Source organism: Amphiura filiformis, chromosome 3, assembly GCF_039555335.1.
Source record: "Amphiura filiformis chromosome 3, Afil_fr2py, whole genome shotgun sequence".
NCBI classification, from domain to species: Eukaryota; Metazoa; Echinodermata; class Ophiuroidea; order Amphilepidida; family Amphiuridae; genus Amphiura; species Amphiura filiformis.
Window position 1 is genome coordinate 29,201,037 of NC_092630.1, and position 24,151 is coordinate 29,225,187.

Consider the following 24,151-nt stretch of genomic DNA (forward strand, 5'->3'; position numbering starts at 1 on the left):
TCAGTTCGCATGTTAAACTCTTGGTATACTTGACATATGGCTTCACACTCATCGGTTACACTTGGTGTGTCTCCAAATAGTTGCTGGAAGTGTTGGAACCAAGTATTCAGTCTTTCACCTTGTGTGTTCCCTTTTATGTAACCTTTTTAGCAGTTTTACGCCCACTGACTTCATTGATGAGGTCCCAGACTGCCTTATGCTGGCAGTAAATGTTACAATTCTCCACCTCCTCGATCTTTCTTGCAAGGATTTGTTCATTGGCTTCTTCATAAACATTTCTCAGATGATTCTTCTATGCGGAGGTGCTAGCAATGATGCTAGCAGTGATGTAGAGACCCCTCCAATGACGTTATAGATGAAGATGACGTCAAAGAGGAAGATGTTGTGGCGCCCCCCTTGGTGGGGGGGGGGGTGGTAAGGAGGTGGTCCCAGACAGGGCCAATATCTAACCCTTTGTCATCTAAGATCTAAGATCTTCGTAGACCTCTCGTCTCCCCAAAGGACAAATGAGCAAGAAAAGCAATCTGGTGTGGTGTACAGCATCGCTGGCAAAGACTGTGACTATATAGTAAACTGTACATTGGTGAATCAGGACGCAAGCTCAAAAAGAGTAAACAGGACATAAATCCAAAGCGGCTAGTTCCAAATCAGCGATGAAGGAATATATTGACAGCAGCAAGGACAACATATTTGCCAAACTTCCAAGTTCATGTGTACCGAAGTAATCATTGTAATCATGATTTTCTTCAGTTAAACACCAATATCTTAACTTTTGGACAAAAGGACCCAAATATAATCCCAAATCACATTAGTTTGCTGGCAGCGTATCATCTCAAAAATTTCCTTTTTTTGTATGTACTTTTGAATATTCATGTGCAATACATTTTGGTGTTATATTATAATAAATATTGTATATACCAGTGATTAAGTGTAATAAATATAATAATAAATACACATTACTTCATATCAGGTAGTATTATTATGTATCGACTATTGCGAAAGCTTGTCTGCTTGTCTGCGAAAGCTTGTCTGCTTGTCTGCTTGTTTTCTGTTGACAAGGACCAGTCATCAGTGAACGGCTCTTTTCAGAGCCACCAAACCTCTAAATTTAGCAGATAGGCGAGGTCTGCTTGTTTTCTCTTGACAAGGGGCAGTCTTCAGTGAACGACTCTTTTCAGAGCCACCAAACCTTTAAATTTAGCAGATAGGCGACGTCTGCTTGTTTTCTGTAGACAAGGGGCATTCTTCAGTGAACGGCTCTTTTCAGAGCCATCAAACCTTTAAAATCAGCAGATAGGCGAGGTCTGCTTTTTTCTGTAGACAAGGGGCAGTCTTCAGTGAACGGCTCTTTTTCAGAGCTACCAAAACCTTCTATATTAGCAGATAGGCGAGATCTGCTTGTTCTCTGTTGACAAGGGGCAGTATTCAGTGAACGGCTCTTTTCAGAGCCATCAGTAGGCAAGGGCGGTCTACATGTCTCATTATCTTTGTCCTGAAGAGGTCAGAGCTACTCCTGACGAAAGCTTGACAGTTCTAAACTTGTCCGACAGCGAACCCGCTAAAAACTCACTGAAAGCTAGTCAGCTTACGTTATAAAACAATAATGCGAATTTAACAGCAATTTGTGCATAAATGACAAAACTACGATGTTTAAACAAAATATGAATCATATGACCTCCTTTTTTTGAAAACCATTGTGACCATTTCAGAAGCATCCATCTTTCAGGTGTTACCACTTCATTTAAAAGCCGCATTTAGAATTCAGCATTTTTGAAGTGAATCAATTTCTTTATTTGTATATTATTGTATAAAATCTGTACATTTGAGCGAAATGGCCCAAAACTTCATATAATGACATATTAATCGTTGGCAACACACATTGTTATTGACATATCAAGTCGTATGCGTGCATAGAAAATTTTGAAGGCTTGTATTCATATTTTGTATACAATACAAATGATAAAAAAATAAAATGATTCCCAATCTATGCTATCGTATACTAATACTCTCAAAATATGTTGACAAATATCAACATATTGAATGACGATATTAATTACAGAATAATATTTTTTAATCCAACAATCACATTATAGAAACTACCACGATTCAAAACGTTTAACAGAAAACCAAAAGCTACACAATCACATTTGACCTTGAATATTTTCCTAGCGTCTCCACAGAATGAATGACGGTGCATTGAATAAATTCACGTCAATGAGTTATTGTTGTTCCGCCATTTCTGTCATTCTGGAAAACAATAGCAATTTGAAAAGTTTCATTATTGTTTGTCTTCTACATAATACAAGATGTAGGGCCTACATTATAGTCATGCTGTACAAAGAGAAGTTTATCTCTTGAATGTCTTTGATCGACTAATGGTTGCAATCAGTTAAAATTTTCAATACCTATGTATTATCTTTGTCTGCACGATTTTAGCGTAAAATTCAAAGGCTTCTCACATTATTATAGCAATTATTGTCAATGTGTCCACAACGTATTCCGCTTCAAACAAAACAAACCTTAACCCTCTCCGCGCGGGTGTCGACTACAGACGACAAGTTTCAAAAAAAAAAAAAATTCAAAAATTTCAGAATTGTAAATTTGCATGACCATATTTGGAATCAGCATGAAAAATGCATCAAAATGAGTACAAACAAGCCTAGTATTGGTTCGGTGGTTCTTGAGATAGCTCTTGATATTTTGAGAAAATATCTCAAACCTTGGAACTTTTTATGTTGAAACCTAGGACTATGGCTAGCACGCAGAGCAATTAATAACAAACGATTTCTAAGGATACGCCGCGCCGTATAATAATCAACTTCACGTCCGCGTGTTGATGGTAACTAAATTGCTTGTATTTATTGTAGCCGTAATAAGCAATTTATTCTCAAACCTGTTTTCCTTCTGAATGAGTTTAAAAGCAATAATGTGTGATTTGTATAAAGAATAGATTCCTACTTAAATGTTTGTTTTCACTGATCAAATTATCCCCTTCTAATTTCGCACTAAATAGGGCACTGGTAAAGATATCGATATTAACCCATATGCTTCGTTTGCAAGCAAAATTCTAAAACAGATTATGCTTTCCCTACATTCATATTTAATAACGCCCTATTTGACCAATTCAATTTTTCAACGCTTTTATATTTGACAAATTCTATTAAACATGTTAGATAAATTTCGATGTTTTATAATTGCAAGATATGAACTTCGTGACCTTTAGTGTTACCCAAAACCAAACCCTCTTTGTCTTTTCCCTGTTTAGTTTGTAGTTTTTATTTTAAAAAGTCAAGTGCTTAAAAATTTAAAAAGTGGAAATGCAAGCCAAGTATTGATATTTTGTATAAAAATGATAAAAAAAAAGATTCCAAATCTATGCTATCGTATACTAATACTCTCAAAATATGTTGAAAAATATTAACAAATTGAATGACGATATTAGTTACAGAATAATTTTTTAATCCACCAACCACATTATAGAAACTACTGCGATTCAAAACATTAACACAAAATCTGAAGCACATTTTGACCTTGAATTTTCCTTTCAAATAAAACAAGCAATATGTCTAAATTCTCCCTCGAATGAACGGGGCAATGAGTTTATTATCATTATTATTTCCTTATTTCTGGAAAATAACTAGGAATTTGAAAAGTTTTAAGAAATTGTTTGTCTTCTTCGTATACAAGTCATCCTAGAAGGACTAGAGAAGTTTCCCATACCTTCTGTGGATGTACTGGACATTTAGGGCTGTAGACATGCTTTCAGAATAGCATAACAAAACCTGACGTGGTTTAGCTAGCTAATTTAAAAGCGACCAACACTTGAATTTAGTCCAACAGAGAAAACCACCAGGCTTCGGTAGTTATGCCAGGGTTGTACTTTGGTTATTTTTGCTCTTCGGGTAGTACAAACAGCAGTTTAGCAAGTCAGCAACATATCTATACACATTGTTGAACGCGCTACCACAGTCATCTATGAATGGCCAAGTGGTCCAAAAAACGAGTAAGACGAACGTGTAAGGTTACACGTGTAAGATTGCATCTTATACGCGTAAGATTGCATCTTATACGTGTAAGGGTGCATCTTACACGCGTAAGAATGAAGAGGAATTCTTAAGTTGACGAATCACAGAGTAAGCATTCACTGACAATCAATTATCTTACGCGTTGCAAACTTCGACCAATAATATGTAAAGACGTTTTTGGGGTTTTTAGATTTGTAACACCAACAACATGTATGATTTTGAATTTAGTGATGGACGATACGCGACATTATTGACGGTGTACCGAGGATAAGTATAGAGCTCGTCACCAACATCGTAAACAAGGCATTTCAAAATTTGTATGAGTGCTACAATGTCCTGTATTGTGTGCCGAAACTCTGTCAGGAAATGTTCCGATTGTTGGAACTCATGGTCACAGCCCGATTTATCTCACTTTCTGGTTACTTTTTCTCAGTTATCTGGAGTCAATTTGTTCTCAATATCAATTAGTTTCAAGAGGTCAAAGTAAAATGATCACGTTATTTGCGAAATCAACCGTGGTACATATCGATATCGTAACTGAGATTATTCGACGCTCGTCATATGTACTAGTCAAATTGGAATACCGTCCATCCCTAGTAGGCAATTCTTACGCGTGTAAGAAATGCTATGGCGAGATTTCATTGGTCAAAGATGAATACGCGTAAGAATTAGTTGTTTGGGGTTTAAATGTGGGTTCTTTATTTATGATTCGACAATTTAAGCAAACCGCTAGATTCTAAGACGTGTAAGGTGTGATCTTACACGTATAAGATGCAATCTTACATGTGTAAGATGTCATCTTATACGTGTAAGGTTACACGTATAATCGTACACGTTTTTTGGTCCACTTGGCCATTCATAGTCATCGGCTAACATCACCTAAAGGCTTCAATCTTTCCATCCAGGATCATCACATACTTTGAAGCCCACAAGGCTTTATAAAATAATTTATAAAGGACGTTTAACCTTTAAAAAAATGCACTAGTTTGCAATAGCTTGATATGCAAGTCTTAGACAACATTTCGCTCTGTCATGACTGCGTTTAGAAATTAGTGTACACAGGCCATACCAAATTGGAGAATAAACAGATTGCGTTTTATAAACCCTTTTAAACATTTTTAAAAGCATTTTTTGATAATGAAGGAAGTTGTCGCTGAATAATATTAATTTAATCACACCCGAATTTTACATGATTATGTACCACATAAAAAGGTCCATGCATAATGGCTGTCTGGCAATCAATGCTTTAATGTAGAGAGGTTCAAAATTCAAAACCAAATTACACCATCAAGACAGGACATCGACTTTTATTTTATTGGTTTAGTAATTGTTATCAAAATAATAACAACAATAGTTCTGAGTCCATTGTGCGCATAATTACCTATAAATGTAAGGTCCTTGTAAACTGTATAAAAGATGTGTTCTTCTGGTATAACGAATCTCAGAATATCAAGATTTATGAAACTACAGCAGACGTGGTAACTTAGCTAAAGAGCTTCCAGTCATTAAAGGCATACATTCCACATTCCATATAGCAATGAATTCCTCAAGCGCTTTGCCTTATGTATTGGAAGAAGCCGCCGTCATCTGGACTTGGTACAACTATGTTCAACTCCTGCTAGCAATCACGGGCATAGTCGGTAATGCTTTGGTCATCTTAATCTACTTCAAAAACCCTAAAATGCGTAACACAACCAACATGCTATTGGTAGGTTTAGCAGTGGCTGATCTGCTAACTTCGCTTATGTTGATCCCTGTACCAACTTTAATAAGCGGGATACCGCTAGATTGGCGGGGCGAGTTTTACTGCAAGATTGTTTACTCTTACGAGTTGATGTGGATATCCATTACGGTGTCCGTTTTCACGCTAACAATGGTATCTGTAGAACGCTACCTGGCGATATCGTACCCAATTAAGTACCGAATCGTGTTTTCCGAATCGCGCCCTAAAATAGTGCTTATATGTGTTTGGGTGGTAGCCGTTGGCTTCAATCTCTACTCTCTTTTCATCTGGTTTAATATAAATGGAAGTTGCGCTCTTATCTGGCCCAGTGATACCTTTCGATTCACGCTTGGGGTAACTCTATTTGTACTGAAGTTCGTTCTACCTGTGGTAATCATGTTTGTCACTCACGGAGCAACTATTTTGACTTTGCGTAAACATGCGAATGAGTTACGGTCCCGAAGTGAAGCTTCTAACAGCCCGGCGTATGCTTTGCTACAAGCCAAGCAGAAGGTGGTAGAAATGCTGTTTATTGTAATGGTCACATTTATTGTTTGCTGGACTCCGGATCAAGTGGGACATTTTGGTTACACTGTTGGATTTGTACCTTACCGGTAAGACTTTGTTCCTTTGGAATTACTTACACTAGCTCACAAGAGCAACAACAACAACAACAGAAACAACACTTGTTCAATCAAGGAAAAGTTTAAAACTAGTCAACAACACTCACGTTTTTGTACGAATAATTTCAGAGTAACCATACTCCGTCATCAGCTGTGTAATACTGGTGAATGACTGTATGACCTTTACTTCTTGTTGACAATGAATGTCCTTTTTTGACCTTTTGTCATGTGTTTCTAGAAGCTAAGTGTCATAGATTTTGGAGTTTTCGGCCCCGTCCCTATTAAGGGTGGGGCTGGTCTCTTTCTTGATGAAAATCACTTCTCTCACTTTTCTTGGCAATAGTTTTTCTTCTCTGTAGAGCACTTCGACGTTGTCACAGTGCCAGCATCATGTCCTGTACGTTTGTGGTGCTCTGCAATTGCTGATGTATTTGAGGCGGTGTCGGCAGTGTATTCTTTTAGTCCGTCTCCTAAAACTCACATCGTTTCTCCCACGTAAACTTTGTCGCAACCTCCACAGGGGACGCGGTACATCACTCCTGATTTTTCATTTAATATTCCGCGGGTTATCCTTGAGCGCGATAAGTACTTGCCGAATAGTTTGATGTGGTTTGAAGATACTGGAGATGTTATAATTGCCAAACACTCTTTTGATTTTTTCTGACAGGTTCTGAACGTAGGGCACTACTACTACAAGGGTTTTCTTTTTTTGAGATGACTCCGCGGTGCTATGAGATTGATCGCTCTTAGATTTCTTGACTTGAGCCCGCTTGAAACTCCAATTTGCTTAGCCACAACGTTTCAGAGCGGATTTGACGTGATTAAGTTCTTGAAATTTCCAAAATCTATGACACTTCTTCTAGAAACAACTTCCAAAAGGTCAAAAAAGGACATTGTCAACAAGAAGTAAAGGTCATACAGTCATTCACCAGTATTACACAGCTGATGACGGAGTATGGTTATTCTGAAATTATGCGGACAAAAACGTGAGTGTTGTTGACTAGTTTTAAACTTTCTTTGATGTCTACTACAACACGTAAAAATCTCTACACTCTCAACTGTTCAATGATTAACGAAATATAGGCAGACGATGTCTAATAAGTGCGAGTCCCGAGCAAGTTTCATAAAAGATTTACTTTACTACCAAAGTTTCATCAGTTCAAAGGGGTAACGATCTGTAAAATAAAGCAAGAGATCAATCGCAAGTAATCATGAAACAGGTCCAAAAGTGATATTTCTCATGAGATGGTTGTTGTGTTACATTTGTGATTAACAGTAAAAAAGGTACAAACGTTAAGTAACTTTTGTAATTTAGCTAACGAATTGTGCTATTTGGTATGATAATAACACGTTATTATTTGAGAAATAAGAATAAGGCCAAATTAATATGTCTTGAAAGTCAAACATATGAAGTAACAGATTATAATATCACACTAAATTAGAGGATTCCGCGTTTAGACTTCAAAAACACCAAATAAAGATATTTCACTCTTTCCTGTATGATGATGTTCGAATATCAGTTCATGCGTACTGGTGATAAACAATTTCTAAAAGTTTAAACTGGCTTTCAGTATAACAAATTTAACTAACTTTGCACACATCTTCATCGGAAGAAATCTTATGACCAAAAGTCACCAATGGTCAACAAAAGATCTAGTCCAACCCAACATCATAGAACTTCTTCTGATGAAGATATGTCTGAAAGGTTAGTTGAGCTGAAAGTCAGTTTAAACTTTTTATTTTTGTTGTTTTCATCTAGTTTGAGCTAATTTCCGAAAATACCATAAAACCTTTGTTACAATGACAGAAGAATGCAAAAGCTTTTTAGCATTACACAATAGTGATCCTCGTCACCAGATGCCTTTCTAGCTTAGTTAAAGCAATATTATAACATTATCATACAAAATAGATTAGCAATTCTTTGACATAAAATGTTAGTTTTTACTGTCAGATATATCCCTTTATTTTTGAGCCGAACAACTACGGCAAAGCAAAGTAAATTGGAATTTACTACCAGCGCGTATGTCGCCAATACGTACCACTCCTTCGGTCATGTTATTTATTTATTTATTTATTTATTTGAACATACACTTTTATAACAGTGGCACACGCCTACCCGGCGGTGCGTTCAATACAAACAAAAGGGAATACATATATACAAATATTTACAGCAATAGAAATAAAATACACAACATAACTAAAACTAATATTTAAAACACAGTAGTACGAGATAAATCAATAATACTATTACGTAAAAACCAAGCACGCTTCAGATAACTTTTACAAAAGGTGTCGAAAAAGGAACTGATGTTTTCTGTGTCCTGACGACATTCATATAAACGCGTATTACCTAGGGTTAACATCAGTTTCATTTTCAAGTCACCTGTAATAAACATAATCCATATATCATCTAACTTATTCATAATTAAACAGCTTTCCAGTTTTGAAAATTCATCAATTCGGATTGCATTAAGATATGTACATGTAAAAAGAAAATGGTAAACATCTTCAATATCGTTTTTGCATAATGAACAGAGACCAGTGGCATCTAACTTCTTATCCCATTTACAATTTCGACTATTAAGTGAGAGTGTGTTGGATCTAATTTTAAATTTTAAATTGACACCGTAAAAATCAACTTTATCTAGCAGGTATGATTCAATGTGATGGGATGATTTCAAAGTTACATAATGGCTTAAAGAGGACTTATAATTAGCTTGGTCCATTAATGTGATAAAATCAATATGTTTTATTCTTTCAGAACAAGTGTTCGCCCATTTTATATGAGTTGGTTCATTTATGTTTAAGACATGATTCATATTACATAGACTTAGAGTACTTTTGATATGGTCTAACCATTTCCATTTATGGTACGACCCTTTGTTGTGTAGATCACCGTCCTGCACGCCGTGTATACTGTGTGTTATGAACATCGTGTATGCGTTCGACTAATAATTCCATCGTAATAATAAGACGCCGGTTCCGGCGCTTTATTCAAAATCTCGGATTTTGACAAAACTACAGCACCTAGAGTCTTGAATTTTGCAGGTATATTGGTTTAATAAAGTACAATATAATCGTGTAAAAAAGTGAATTTAAAAAAATCAGTGAGGGCGTCCTCCTCAGCAAATGTTATAATATGGCTTTAAGTCTGGTCTAGATTGGTTATGAAATAACTTATCGCTCTAATCTTTGAACAAATTCATGAGAAATGTTAATTGCAACAGTGGATTCCAAGAAATTGAAGATGTTAAATTAACATTTTAGTGACGTTTCATCACTACGCTAGTGGTTTCATCAGACTGGCAACAGGACCCAGTAGAGGGGGGGATTTGCCATTTGGTCTAATACCATTTGGTCTAATACCATTTGGTCTAATATCCATTTGGTCTACATCCATTTCGTCTAAATCCACTAGGTCTATATCCACTACGTCCAATAGTCATTTGATCCTATAACCATTTGGTCCGATAACCATTTGGTCCGATAACCATTTGGTCTAATAACCATTAAGTCTAAAACCATTTAGTCTAACAACCATTTAGTCTAATACCCATTTGGTCTATAACCAATAGGTCTAATAGCCATTTGGTCTAATACCCATTTGGTCTACAAACATTTTAGTCTTACAAGCATTTAGTTTATTAATAAATAGACGAAATAATCCAGGTACTAACCGTTCGTTCGTTTTCCTATCTCTTTTTACTTAGAGTAAAAACTAAAAACACACAATTTGTTTTATTCTTTTACGATATAAGTAGAATGTAAACTTAAAATAACTATGTCATTAGTGTCTAAACTGCAAAAGAAAAGCAGTAACAAGGCGATTTTTTCTGATTAAATTACGGTTTGTTTTCTTTGTCCTTTTCGCATATCTTTGCATCAAAAACGGTAAACGATTGTTTACTGTTTTTATTTTCTTCAAATGTGAGAGAAAAAATAAAAATATACCATTTAGACTTCTGATTTTGAATTATGAAAAAAGGAAATAAATAGTTTTCCGTAGGTCAAGTTGTCTGTAGGTCAAGTTATCTGATATGCCCTTATGCAGTGAAATGTTTGCAGACACAATTACATTAATTATTCATCACTATACATTAAAATACCAAATTTGCATATCAAAATGGTAAAGGGAAAACAATCCTTTTCCGTTTTCCTATTTTGAATTTATAAAAATAGAAAAACGGTAAATGACTGTTTTCGCTTTTCCGTTTCATTAAGAAAACGGAAAATAACCTATTTTCTTTTTTCCTAATTCAAAATCAGAAGTCCAAACGTTATATTTCTGGGTCTGTTTTTTCTTTTACATTTTAAGAAAATGAAAAACAGTAACCAGTCGTTTACTGTTTTCGACACAAGAATGTGTGAAAAGGAAAAAGGAAAAACGTAATTGAAACTGAAAAAGTCCACTTATTGCAGTTTTTTGTTTGCAATTTATATCAAAATAGAATTCAAGAAAAGGTTAATTTAAGTTTACATTCTAGGCATATGAATAAAAGAATAAAATAAATTGAGTCTTTTTAGTCTTTACTGTAAATAAAAAACAGATAGGAAAACGAACGAACGGTTAGTACCTGGATTCGAAATTGTATTAGACTAACTGGTTATTAGACCATACGAGTATTAGACCTAACGGTTATTAGACCAAACGGTTATTAGACCAAACGGTTATTAGACCAAACGGTTATTGAAGAAATATTAGACCAAATGGTTATTAGACTATATGGTTAGTAGACTTACCGGTTATTAGACCAAACAATATTAGACTAAATAGACATTAGACTATATGGTTATTAGACTAAGTGGCAATTAGCTTTTCTGGTAATAGACCAATTGAATATAGACTAAATGTGAATTAGACCAAATGGTATTAGACCAAAAGGCAATAGACCGTAGAGGGCATGGTGATTTGGTCTTTTTTGTTGAGTGCTAGGCCCCTCGTCCTTTTTAGAGTGTTATGTCCTTTTCTGCGAATTAATCTACGGCGGTGGCCATGGTTTCACAACCTGAAGAGAATTGATCAAAACTTGATTTCCCTCATGAAGTTGGTATCTGTCAATGAGTTGACCAGATCACAAGGATGTCATTTTAGCTAGAAACAGTATATGACACAAATGGGTCAATGAGTCTGTCTGTTCAGTCTGTGAAACCTAATGTTTGGAATTATTCAAAATGAACAAAATCCACAACATATCACTCTGCCTTCTCCTTTGTGTGTCTTCTCCAGGTTCTTGTACGGCACAGCCTACAGATGTTTTGTTCTTCTCGCCTTCTTCAATTCCTGTGTTAATCCAATTATATATGCCTTTAAGAACGAGAAATTCCGCAATGCCTTTCGTGACTTGTTGCCAGGAAGGGGAGAGGACCGTCGTCGTATGGGACAGAGTAGCATGGGAGACACTGTGATGACAGAAACACACAAATCTACGTTAGCTTAATACCTGGTGTCTTTATCTTGTAACGCCATAACATTTAGCACTAATGGCAAATGTATACACGCAAGTACAGAGGTACAGGCACATTACTACTTTGATGTCACTGTCTTCAGGAAGACAAATGCATTTTGATTAGGATGATTTGAGAGAAAACATTTTCCGTAGCAAGTGGTGTGCTCAGAATTGACTAAACAGTTATTTGGATCGAATAATGTTAAATATATGCTTAATGCTCTGCCTGCTAGCCATGCGCTTCAACGGAAAAAGTTCAAGTTTTGAAATATTTTCTCAAAATATCAAGACCTATCTTAAGAACTACTGAACCAATACTAGGCTTGTTTGTACTCATTTTAATGCATATTTCATGCTGATTCCAAATATGGTCTTGAAAATTTACATTTCTGAAATTTTTTAATTTTTAAAATATTTTTGAAACATGTCGTCTGCAGTCGACACCCGCGTGAAGAGAGTTAACAATTGTTTTTGATGTCGAATACAGAAACTAATAGATGTCTTCATTTGTAGTTAATTATAATGTTTTGAATGCTTTGAAACAATCAATCCATGTTTTGGCTTGGCTTCCAAGCCAAGTCATATTATCATTCGTTTGTGACCTCGACCTTTGAACTGAAGTAGGAGACTAGTCTTGTTAACATGCATTTGCTTCTTCCTCAGTAAAACAATGTTGTAGGATAATGCTTAAAATTTTTAGTGGTGGGTTTGCAGGAGGCTAAAGAGTAGCCTCACTCCCCAATCACAAAATTCATTTAGCTATATATTCAGCAGTGCACTCTATGCTTAACCATGTTGACCCAGAGATGAAATAGCAACCTAGGGGGCCTTGTTTCCCTCATGAAGCAGTGTTCAGTAGTGATTGTTATTGACCTGGGTATGATGAGTTTTAATGACTGTTGACAGGTGTACAATATAACATCTTGAACTTGCTTGCTCCAAGTAGCATGGGAGACACAGTGATGACAGAAACACAAAAATCTACGTTAGCTTAATACCTGGTGTCTTTATCTTGTAACGTTTAGCACTAATGGCAAATGTATACACGCAAGTACAGAGGTACAGGCACATTACTACTTTGACATCACTGTCTTCAGGAAGACAATTGAATTTTGATTAGGATGATTTGAGGGAAAACATTTTCCGTAGCAAGTGATGTGCTCAGAATTGACTAAACAGTTATTTGGATAGAATAATGTTAAATATATGCTTATACAATTGAATATATGAATACAAAAGCCACCTAAGTCCATACTTTGGCCAAATTGAGTTAAGCATGGGAAATTGTTGCTATACATAGGCCTGTCATATGCATGAAAGAACAACTCAAATTCATTCTCTGTGTCTATTGGGCATGTGAAAAATAGCATGTATGAAAGAATCACCCAATTCCATGATTTGAGTCTTGTAACACATTGATTGAAATCCAGTATGTATACAAGTCCACTTGTAACACATTCATTGCTAGAGAATGACTTTTGAACAAAAAATGGGTTTAATAAAGGAAAGTGTGTGGTTTATATTACATGGCAGAATGCTTATCAACATTATACATACCTGTGTGCTTTATTTTGTATTATCTTACTAGTGGTAATCTCATTCTAACATTGTTGTCTTTGTATATGATTAAAAAAAGTCCAAAATTTAAAATGAACCCCACGAAGTCCCTGAAATGCTAATCGTCATACCTAATACAGGTTAATCCACTCATTTGCACGTAAAACTTACCATATTGACCAGGTAAATCTAACTGAAGGAATTAAAATGATACACGGGTTTTTCTCTCAAAATAACTTCGCATGGACTTTTGTATTCATGTATTCAATTGTTTTTGATGTCGATTACCGAAACTAATAGATGTCTTCATTTGTAGTTAATTATAATGTTTTGAATGCTTTGAACCAATCAATCCATTTTTTTACTATTTATAAAAGCTTGATAAAGGAGAAGAGTATGAGAAAGGTTTTTAACACAAGTCAACACATACATAAATGACAGCCAGTGAAAAAATTTCACTGACTATCCAGGAGAGGAGTGTATGCTATTTCAGAGATAGCGTTTTGAATAGAATGCTTGCGCATGAAAGCTATTATAATTCGGCGTCTTACGGGCGTTCTCCGTTAAGGCAGACACAGCAACAGAATGTCCGAAGCAGTATATATTTTCCTACAGAGTCATCTGCTGCTGAAAACATACATCAAATAATTTGCGCAGAATATCGCCTGTCGCAGCGGAAAAACGGCGGACTATAGAGGCCCTGCATGCTTTTATCGAATATCTCCAAATAAAGGATTTGAACCAGTGTCCTTCACCGTAATCATTTCCCAGTGCAGTCCATCCAATCAAATGTTGTCATTAACCTACTTGATCGTTGTGCATTTGTTATGTGTGTAAAACGAACTGTCGCGGTAGATTGCAATTATGCTTTTGTTGAATGCATTTGAGAAGTCCGCCATATTTACGGTATGATACGTCATATGCACAACCTCTATTGGCCTTAATGACCGCTCTAAAAGTCACTCTAGCGTAACCTGATTTTAGATAATTATCATGTTGCAAGTTGCACGGCGCATGGGCGTCAATCCCAAGGAGGGGGGGGGGGGGGACGTGCCCCCACCTTTCGGCAAAATGGCCCATTGACTTGATTTTGTTTTTTCAGCAACTTTTTGATAATTCAAATTCAGGCCAATTGTCCCCCACATTTCAAGCCGGATTGGCGTAAAGGCAATTTTATACTTGTACTTCTCCGGTTTTTTGGTTTTTTTCGGTGTTAGCCACGATTTTTGGTTGTCCACTCCGACCTTCTGTTCTTTACACTCAAATGATTAGCTTTGTTGAGGACTTTGCTCGTCTTAATCGTGTCTTTTGTGACAGAAGAGGTCAGAGTATACAATGGTATACGACGGCATTTAGTTCGACGTCTTTGAAGGTGTTTTTACTGTTGCGACACACGTTACGCTGGCAAGTTTGTGAAAGTATAAATCGCAATAAAAGAGAGGCCATCTAAAAGTATTCTATTTAATGATTTTGTAGGACAGAGTTTTTGAATGTACAAATTATAATACCAAAATGTACAGCAGCTTTTCTGCATCTGCTATGTTAGCAATTTTGTAACCTGTGCGTTCTATTCCGTTTCCTTGGCAACAGTCACACAAAGTTAGGGGTTTCCTAATTTGTTACCACAAATGTTACATTTAACTAGATATTTCTTTTGAAATAACTGAAGTAGAAACTTCATATTTGGTGTGAAGAATACATGACACGTGGTTACGTAAGAATACATAAATATTGTTTTGAGAAAAGATTTACTTGTCATGAAAAGATGCTTTTATCACACAGGATAAGGCCAAAAAAAGGTTTGTCTCAACGCTCACGAGTGGTTTGAAAACAAATGCGAAATGCGATTTTTTAAAATTCCCGACTTGGTATTTTTGTGGTTTTTTTTTTAATAAAAAAAACTGCATTCTTTTTTTTTTTCAAATTGGGCGATTTTACAAATGCGCGTGCGAGCTTTGAGACAATCCTTTTTTTTGGCCTAATTACAACAGTTTCGAAAGTTTGGCAAAAAATGTTTAGCAAAAGTTTGTATCACACATACAAGGCTTCTTTAATTTTAAGGCAGTTTCCAGCCCTCTCTAATACTAGTAGATTGCATATATCGTCTATACATTGGAAAATATACGATGTACCGGTATCGACCTCTTTTTTTTATACTATCACTATAATCTTTTGCAAGGTACCGTCCATCGCGTATGCGCGCGCGACGTCATGCGTGTACATAGGACCATTTGCAAATACAGTTCGGGCCCGTGTAAACAGATGAGAACCTGAATGGCCTTTGGGGGTACTACACCCTGTGGTAAATTTAGATGATTTTTGCATTTTCTCAAAAATAAGAACACACTGGTAACAAAAAGTTATGTATATTATAGGGCAAGGAATCCAATTACTTCACTGAAATTTCAGTGACTCGAGACAAGCGGTTCGGTATATATGATAGGAAATGAGGTACATCCTTGCGGTACCTCATTTCTTATCATAAATAACGAACCGCTTGTCTTGGATCACAGAAATTTCAGTGTAGTAATTGGATTCCTTGCCCCTATAATATACATAACTTTTGTTACCAATGTGTTATTAGATTTTGAGAAAAATGCAAAAATAGACACAAATTTATCGAGAGGTGTAGTACCCCCTTAAGCTTATATTTCGAGTAGTGAAAATAGGGCCAAGTCGGCTACATTGCCGTTTTAACGACTGGGTGTTATACTTCTGTTTTGAATACCCGCATACATTTGTTAAAAACAATAATAGTGTAAAAAACTAAAAATGATGACCAAATGGCTTTAATATAAAGGCCTTCTTATTTGAAAATTTTCCAACATCTTAGGGAGGCACATCACACCTCACACACCGCATGTGTCGCGCATGCACAACACGCCGCGGCCATAATTGTTTTCATACCAAATATAATTTGCGCCCCCGGTTTATGCAGTTCTGGCAGTCTGAGGCTTAAGATTAGCAACTATTTTAAACTGTTGAGATTTGGTAGTTCACAGCATCTTGCGAATGGTAGTGCGCTTTGGCAACAATTACATTGATAGTGTGTAGAAGAATTCAAATATCACAGATATACTTTTGTAGGTCCTGTGGTTCTTGAGTTATGTCGTAAAGAGGGCTGAAACAACAACACTTTTGTAAAACGTACATAACTCATTAACAACAATAAATCAAGCAAGTTTTCAAAGTATATGTGAAGTGTCATGTCAAAAGGAGACACTTTTGGGCAGGTTATCAATTTTGAGGTTTTTACATATCTTAAATAACGAGATATTTTGCTCCACAACGCCTTTTCCCCCAATGAAATCGGACATTCCTAAGCGAAGGTATTGCGTTCGTAAGTTATGGTATTATAAAATTGGAAATTGAGATATCGGCCATTTAAACTATCATTGACAATGTAGAGAGTAGGAATTACCTTGAAAAATGTCTCAAAAAATACAAGATGCCAGTTATATTCCGGTCTGAAACTACTAGACAATATTTCTAACATTAATAACATGACAAATTCGCAACAAACCCAAATTGTGAAAAAAACTCCCCGGGCAGAGTTTTGGTTATTTCCCCGTTTACGATCCTGCCCAAAAGTGTCTCCTTTTGACATGACACGTCACATATGATTTGTAGAATGTACTTTTGCAAAACATCAAAGTGTTATTTTTCAATAATATATTGATTTAGATAATGAAAATGGATTTTTTTGGCTGCTTCTACCAACCATACCTTCATCTGTCCTTAAAATCACGAGTTCTCTTTTTAAATCGAGGCTGAATTTTTGGTAAAAAACAAGTCTACAACACACCCCTTGAATGATTCATCCTAGCTACGGGCATGAATGCCATCTATGCCATTAAATTACATCTTCCCATTCACTCAATTTCCCTAACAAGGGACAAGAAGAAATTAAATTGCCCACCCAGTAAATTATTCATATTTAAACTATATCTGTATAAAAACTTTACAACTTTTAAGTTGTGGCTTAAGTTTTATACTGACATAATTTTAAAAATCATAGAGAGCTATATCGAATCTAGAGACAGTTTTGGCAATTTTGAACTGAATCTGAAATTCTGCCCAACAACAGGTATTTCATTAGATGATAATAACGACTTATAGGAAATGTAAAAACTGTCCTTGAGGAATATACTATATTTTACTCCGTGAATCCAATGGGCAAGATAAAACGAGCTTAGAAATTAGACAAAAAGACATGATAAAACGATATGCGAGTTCTGTAGATCCATTGTGTTTTAAAGCATTGAGTAAAGCTATAGCAATATTGAATTTTTTCCTGAACAATAAAATTGTGAATTCTTGTAACAAAATAACACTTTCGAAAATCCCTCAATTTTATTGTCATGTTTACTATTAAATATGAAATTGCATTCATGAATTCTAAATGTAATATTTGCTTACAGGTGGAGCGGCAATGACAACTTGAAGATAATTGACATTCATTTCACGCCGCCTGCAGCTCGTGCAAGTTACTGTGCAAAGCGTTTCATCAAGCTGCCATGAGTGATGCATCAGTACACAGTCTATAGAGGTTGTGCATATGACGTATCATACCACAAATATGGCGGACTACTCAAATGCATTCAACAAAAGCATGATTGCACTCTACCGCGACAGTTTGTCTCACACACATATCAAATGCACTACGATCAAATAGGTTGATGACAACATTTGATTGAATGGACTGCACTGCGCCATGATTACGGTGAAGGACACCGGTTCAAATCCTTTGTTTGGAGCCAATCAACAACCTATATTCGCTGTCAAAGTGACGTAATAGATCGGATTAACTATAATATACCATAGCAATATGTGAATACAATTTTGACTATATCGCCATGCACTACAAGCAGGTTGAACTCATTATCTGTGTATTTCTGCAATCATAGATTGAATACAATACCGCTCTCTAATCTTACAGGTGCGAGTGATTAGCATGATGCATAGGTACCGCGCACGAACGTTGTAGTGTAGGGCGATACATTCAAAAATTGTATTAATCTAAAACTATGGTAGACAATCCGATTATTACGTCAGATCTAGTGTTTCCATGATCAGTATGAAGAAACATAGATTGCAGCTGTTAAGGCCTAGATATGCTCGACATAAAAATAAAAAAAAAGTTACATAAATTGTACTCTCCTCGGAAAAAAGTAGTGGTTAATGAAGCCAAATATCATACCAGACTTTAGTACGTTGATGGTGACTGATCACGTTGGGGATATGAAGTCAGGAAGTTTGTACACTTGCACGATTCAGAAAACAGGTGGGAAAGGGCTGAACAGATACGTTACGGCAGATACGTACAAGTTATATTGATAAAAAAATCAAATATATTTTGTCATTTCAAAGACCAAACTTGAACACATTATCGGATAATGAAACAGGGATGAGATATGAAATACACAGGTAAAATGTAAAAGCATCAGTCTCTGACCGACTCCCGTTTTGCAGAACGTTCAGTGCAGAACTGCAATTGGGAGTTAATGTTAGCGTCTTGAATATATTAATCTTGGTATATGCGGCCAATAAAGATTGGTAGCCAATGAAGATCCTGTAATAGACGAGAGACGAGAAGTTAATTGATTGAACAAGAAATTTTGACGGCGTGGATTATCGCAACAATAGCGCGGTCCTTCTTGACGGACTAGCTTTAATTGGCATATTTTTAAACCAGGATATCGACCTCATTCACCTCAACATGCATATACATTAGGCAGAGACTTACCAGATGCAGAAGTCATGACAAGCAATAAAGATGTTCAGCAACATACATCTATACAAATTTTTGGAAACCACCTACTCGAATTCACTGTAAAATGAGGAATTTGGTTTTTAATCTAAGACCGTGGGATTCTTTATTGTGAGGACTTGTGAGATATTCCTCATCCAACACCAAACTATTGAAGTATAGATAGAAACAAAATCTAGACGTCTTATCTGAAACCCAATTTTCCATATTATGATGTTTTGTTGAATCGAAGTGTGTAAAAATATTTGATCCAAAACATAATAATGATAAAATCGGATGCTTTACGCCCAATACTTATTGGTCTCGCTATGACTTTTAAATGTCTGAACTATGCAAGGCATTAACAGCTGCTATCGGTATGATAGCGCTGATGGGTTGGCGTCAAGATAGTTGTTTACCTCCCGTTTGAAGCTCAGCCGATTCTGGTTAGAGGTAATTGGACCAGGTAAAGCATTCCAAAGGTGAGCTGAGGATGGAAGGAATGACCTTTTATATTTTAAAACTCATAGCTCGACCAATAAATATGGGCTCAATCGATCCAATTTTATATCACTATATTACTATATTACACACGATCATTCAATCAGTCAAATACACAGAGTGTGTGATTTTTAATATTATGCAAATCGTGGACCAATCGCCGATAAATATAAGACTGAAATGCCCACTATCATCTTAGCTATGTGAACAGACCACAGGGTAGTAATTATATCTGCTAGCATTATCTCAGCTGAAACCTTCAACATTTTCATCCATGACCAACACAGCCTTGTTGGTCATGGATGAAAATTTTGAAGGTTTCAGCTGAGATGATGCTAGCAGATATAATTACTACCTATGTGGCCCTTGTGATATTTTATAACTTGATCAGAGCATTTTCAACTTTTATCCCCCATGTGACCTTTGACCTCAAAAACTCAATTTGCTCAAAGATGCCCTTTTGGCACCCGGCTGATTCTGGTTATATTGGGTCTTGAATGGTCTCTATCCTCGACTAATAGTAATATAAGCTATAACTATGTAATTCACAAAATAATAAACTCACAACTTCTAAATTACTTAACTGATAGAAATCATTGAAACACCGTTCTGAACCGAAATTAACGGATCTAAGGAATGGTAATATATTCCAGTAATTTTAACCATGAACAAGAAAGCATTTCCAAAATTAATTTGCTTTTGATTGGTGACAGGCCGTGTGTCCTGAACTCGCCACCCTTAGCGTTACATGACAAATATTATGAATTTTTACACCAACCGGGTTTCTAATTAGATTATCTCGACAATCATCAACACTAAACTAGCTAAAGTATACATTTTTGGAAAGCTGAAGGCATCAGCAATTCCAATATATACATTTCAACTCATTATACAGGGTGACCTGCAAGTTATACAGGGTGGAATAAAAATGATTTTGATAAAAAATGGGTCACTCAATGCATTGCTTATTACCAACTTACAGTAATAAACTGGAAGTAAACAACATTCATTTGGTTAGAGGAAATGGAGAGCCAACTGACTTCGGAAGAAACCAAAATCACAGCTGTTTGGTAATCTCGGAATATAGGGTGTCCCAAAGTATGTTAGATTTTTTTACAATTCAACATATTTTGAACCGAAACATTTTCCCCCTAACCCATACAGAAAAAATATGTCCATATTTAGATTCCTCGTCAAATTTCCCTTCAGAAAATCTATACTTTGACTATGATAGAATAAGTAATTAAAATTTTACAGTAACTTTCAGACTTTGAAGACATCTGCGTTACTTACTACAGTGTTTAATATGACAACGGGTAGTTTTGTATGGAAAAGTTTGTATTTTCTACACTAAACCAATCATAAATGATTAAAAACAATTAGTAGAATTGTTTAGCTGTAAGGCCGTGAGTCGTTTAGATGCTAAAGAGAGTCCAAATCCAATTTACAGCCTTCACAGAAGCAGATTACGCACTAAAAATACCAATCCTATAGAGTTTGTGTGTACCACATCCCCACCACCGCAACCCTGCCCATTCTGAATTCTATGAAGCACAGTGTCAGTATTAAAAAAGTTCAAGTATTTCTTTTTACAGGGTTGAAAGTGCATTTTATTTAGCAATAAAATGAGACCACAAGCATGACAATAACTTCTTGCTTGACAGAGATATCATCATTTCTTTTGAGTCGACTTTGGCAAAATGTAACGTCGCCACCTTTTTTTGGTGGCGAGTTCAAGACACACGACCGACAAGCCAATTGACACACGACTAAGAAAAATCGATCACCGTCGAATGCTTTCAATGAAAGCAACAATGGGTTCGTGATGTTAATAATAATAATAAAACGGCATTTATCCACGCTTTCTGGATTGGAAGGAGCTATGTTATCTCTGTATGAAAAATAATGTAGTCTTCTGGCATAACGAGGCTCAGAATATATGGATCAAGATTTATGAAACTATAACGGGTGTATTATCTGGCTTTCGGAGATTGCAATCAATAACGGTGGAAGTTCCGTAGCAATGAATTCTTCTATATATTCTAGCAATTTGCCTGACGGATTGGAAGAAGCTGCCGTTAACTGGACTTGGTATAACTATGTTCAACTCCTGCTAGCAATCACGGGCATAGTCGGTAATGCTTTGGTCATCTTAATCTACTTCAAAAACCCTAAAATGCGTAACACAACCAACATGCTATTGGTGGGGTTAGCAGTGGCTGATTTGCTAACATCACTTATGTTGATCCCTGTACCAACTTTAATCAGCGGGATACCACAAGATTGGCGTGGTGAGTTTTACTGCAAGATTATTTACTGTTACGAGTTAATGTGGATATCCATTACAGTGTCTGTTTTTACGCTAACGATGGTATCTGTAGAACGCTATCTGGCAATATCGTACCCAATTAGGTACAGAATTGTGTTTTCCGAATCGCGCCCTAAATTTGTGCTTATAGGTGTTTGGGTAGTAGCCGTCGGCTGCAATCTCTACTCTCTTTTCATCTGGTTTAATATTGATGGAAGATGCACTCTCATCTGGCCTAGTGATACCTTTCGAATTACGCTTGGGGTGACTCTATTTCTACTGAAGTTTGTTCTACCTGTGATAATAATGTGTGCCACTCACGTGGCAACTATTTTGACATTGCGTAAAAACGCGCATGAATTGCGGTTGCGAAGCGATACTGACAGCTCGGAGTATGCTTTGCTACAAGCCAAGCAGAAGGTGATAGAAATGCTGTTTATCGTAGTGGTCACATTTATTGTTTGCTGGACTCCAGATCAAGTGGGACATTTTGGGTACACTGTTGGATTTGTACCTTATCGGTAAGACTCTTTTTTTTCTTTGAAATTTACTACCTACCTCAAAACCAACAACCAGGGTCGTCTCCATGGGGGTGATAGAGCGCTGCGTGTCTTCAAGTTTAGGCTATAAAGACCGTAAAAAATACTCGGTACGTGCTTAGCAGTTTTGTCTGTTGCATTTCATGGAACGATCGAGTGATGCTGAGACTTCGACAGTTTGTCTGTATCTCTTTATTCTATGACAAGGAATGATTTTGCAAGATCGACAAAATATGTGCGCATCCCATCAACCTCTGCACCGTGCCCTTCATCAGCACGATACCGCGGAATGTGGGCATGATGCCTGTGGGGGTCAACACTAAGTCAGGTTTGAGTGAGAGAACTCAAAAATAGCGCGAATAGCGCGAACGTACACAAAAGAAACTTCGCGCGTAAGATGGGCGATGTCGTCAGGTCTAGTCTGAATGCTGCACCGGCGTCAGCTTAACTTCAAGTACGCTTAGAGGGCAGATGCATGGAACATTCCAATCTATGTGTATATTTATCAATACCAATGGAGATTAGCCATTGGGCATGGTAACAAGTCAGACCCCTCCCCTGCGAAGTCGACAGAAATGTTGTGACAAAATTTACGATTTACGTTTTGGTCTATTTTTGGCCAAAAATTAACCCCACTTTGGCCCATTTAGTATAAAAATGCCATATTGCCGCGCGCTTCGTGCGCATTTATCTCGGTAAAGCTATTCTGTGAGTAGATCTGCGAGACGACCCTTGGAAATTCCTTTTTTCATCTCGAACTTGAACACGAAACTCAAAAAGTCTATCCTATTTATCATGTAAATCATAAATATGAGTGCTTGTGCTAGGGCAGCTCCTCTGATACCTGGAAAAAGCATTAAACTAGTAGGATGGATCAAAAGGTCGGGACTAGATTAACCAAAAGTTGTAAAAGGGCCATGCATCTTCATTTGGCACGATTTTGACAGAATTGTCCTCGATTTTGTTCATTTAAGCTTTGAAAGCTTTGCGCGGTTTGCGCTCCAAAACACCAACTAAAGATGTTTCGCTCTTTACTGTGTTGTTGTTGTTTTCATCTAGTTTTAGCTAATGTCCGATTATAAAATATGATAAAATATCTGTGTGTATACCATAATAGTATTACATAATTCGTCACCAGATGCTTTCAGAGTTGTCTGGTCTAGATTGTCATAAATGAACATATCACTCTGCATGCTATTTTTTCGTCTTCTCCAGGTTTTTGTACAGCACATCTTACAGATGTTTCGTCCTTCTCGCCTTCTTCAATTCCTGTGCTAATCCAATTATATATGCCTTTAAGAACGGGAAATTCCGCAATGCCCTTCGTGACCTGTTCAGAGGAAGAGGAGGGGGACCGTCGTAAGGGACAGAGTAGCATGGGAGACACTGTGATGTCAGAAACACAAAAATCCACGTTTGCTTGATACATGGTGTGATGTGCCCTGAGTAATTTAATTTGATGATTTATCTTTGTTTACAATTAAAATCTATTTCATGAGACATTTTAGGGATTCCCCTTTCTTGCATCAACTTGATCAAAAACAAATTGAATCATTTCAAAATTTTGGATCATATGGGAATTCCCCTGAGATTGTAAAGTGAAGATGACATCGTATGGAATTCCCCACAGGAAGTAATGTCACGGGATTCCCCTCAGGAAGTGATGTCATGTGAAAGGT

General features: G+C 36.5%; 2 protein-coding genes across 2 annotated transcripts; both read left to right on the forward strand.

Annotated features, from left to right (window-relative positions):
* The first annotated feature begins 5,562 nt into the window (after positions 1 to 5,562).
* On the forward strand, positions 5,563 to 11,809 carry LOC140147178 (allatostatin-A receptor-like). Its single transcript, XM_072168958.1, has 2 exons — positions 5,563 to 6,362; positions 11,599 to 11,809. The coding sequence occupies exons 1-2, from the start codon at positions 5,563 to 5,565 to the stop codon at positions 11,807 to 11,809; spliced, it is 1,011 nt and encodes a 336-aa protein (XP_072025059.1).
* A 9,839-nt stretch (positions 11,810 to 21,648) lies between these two features.
* Positions 21,649 to 23,835, forward strand: LOC140147179 (allatostatin-A receptor-like). The gene is made up of 2 exons (XM_072168959.1): positions 21,649 to 22,454; positions 23,688 to 23,835. Exons 1-2 carry the CDS (start codon positions 21,649 to 21,651, stop codon positions 23,833 to 23,835), a joined length of 954 nt encoding a protein of 317 aa, XP_072025060.1.
* The last annotated feature ends 316 nt before the right edge of the window (positions 23,836 to 24,151 follow it).

What these genes read in the sequence shown, in the direction of transcription:
- LOC140147179 (XM_072168959.1), top strand. Translation starts at nt 21,649, where the DNA reads ATGAATTCTTCTATATATTCTAGCAATTTGCCTGACGGATTGGAAGAA. An exon ending in GTTGGATTTGTACCTTATCG is followed by an intron (nt 22,455 to 23,687) that starts GTAAGACTCTTT and finishes CGTCTTCTCCAG; the next exon opens with GTTTTTGTACAGCACATCTT.
- LOC140147178 (XM_072168958.1), top strand. Translation starts at nt 5,563, where the DNA reads ATGAATTCCTCAAGCGCTTTGCCTTATGTATTGGAAGAAGCCGCCGTC. An exon ending in GTTGGATTTGTACCTTACCG is followed by an intron (nt 6,363 to 11,598) that starts GTAAGACTTTGT and finishes TGTCTTCTCCAG; the next exon opens with GTTCTTGTACGGCACAGCCT.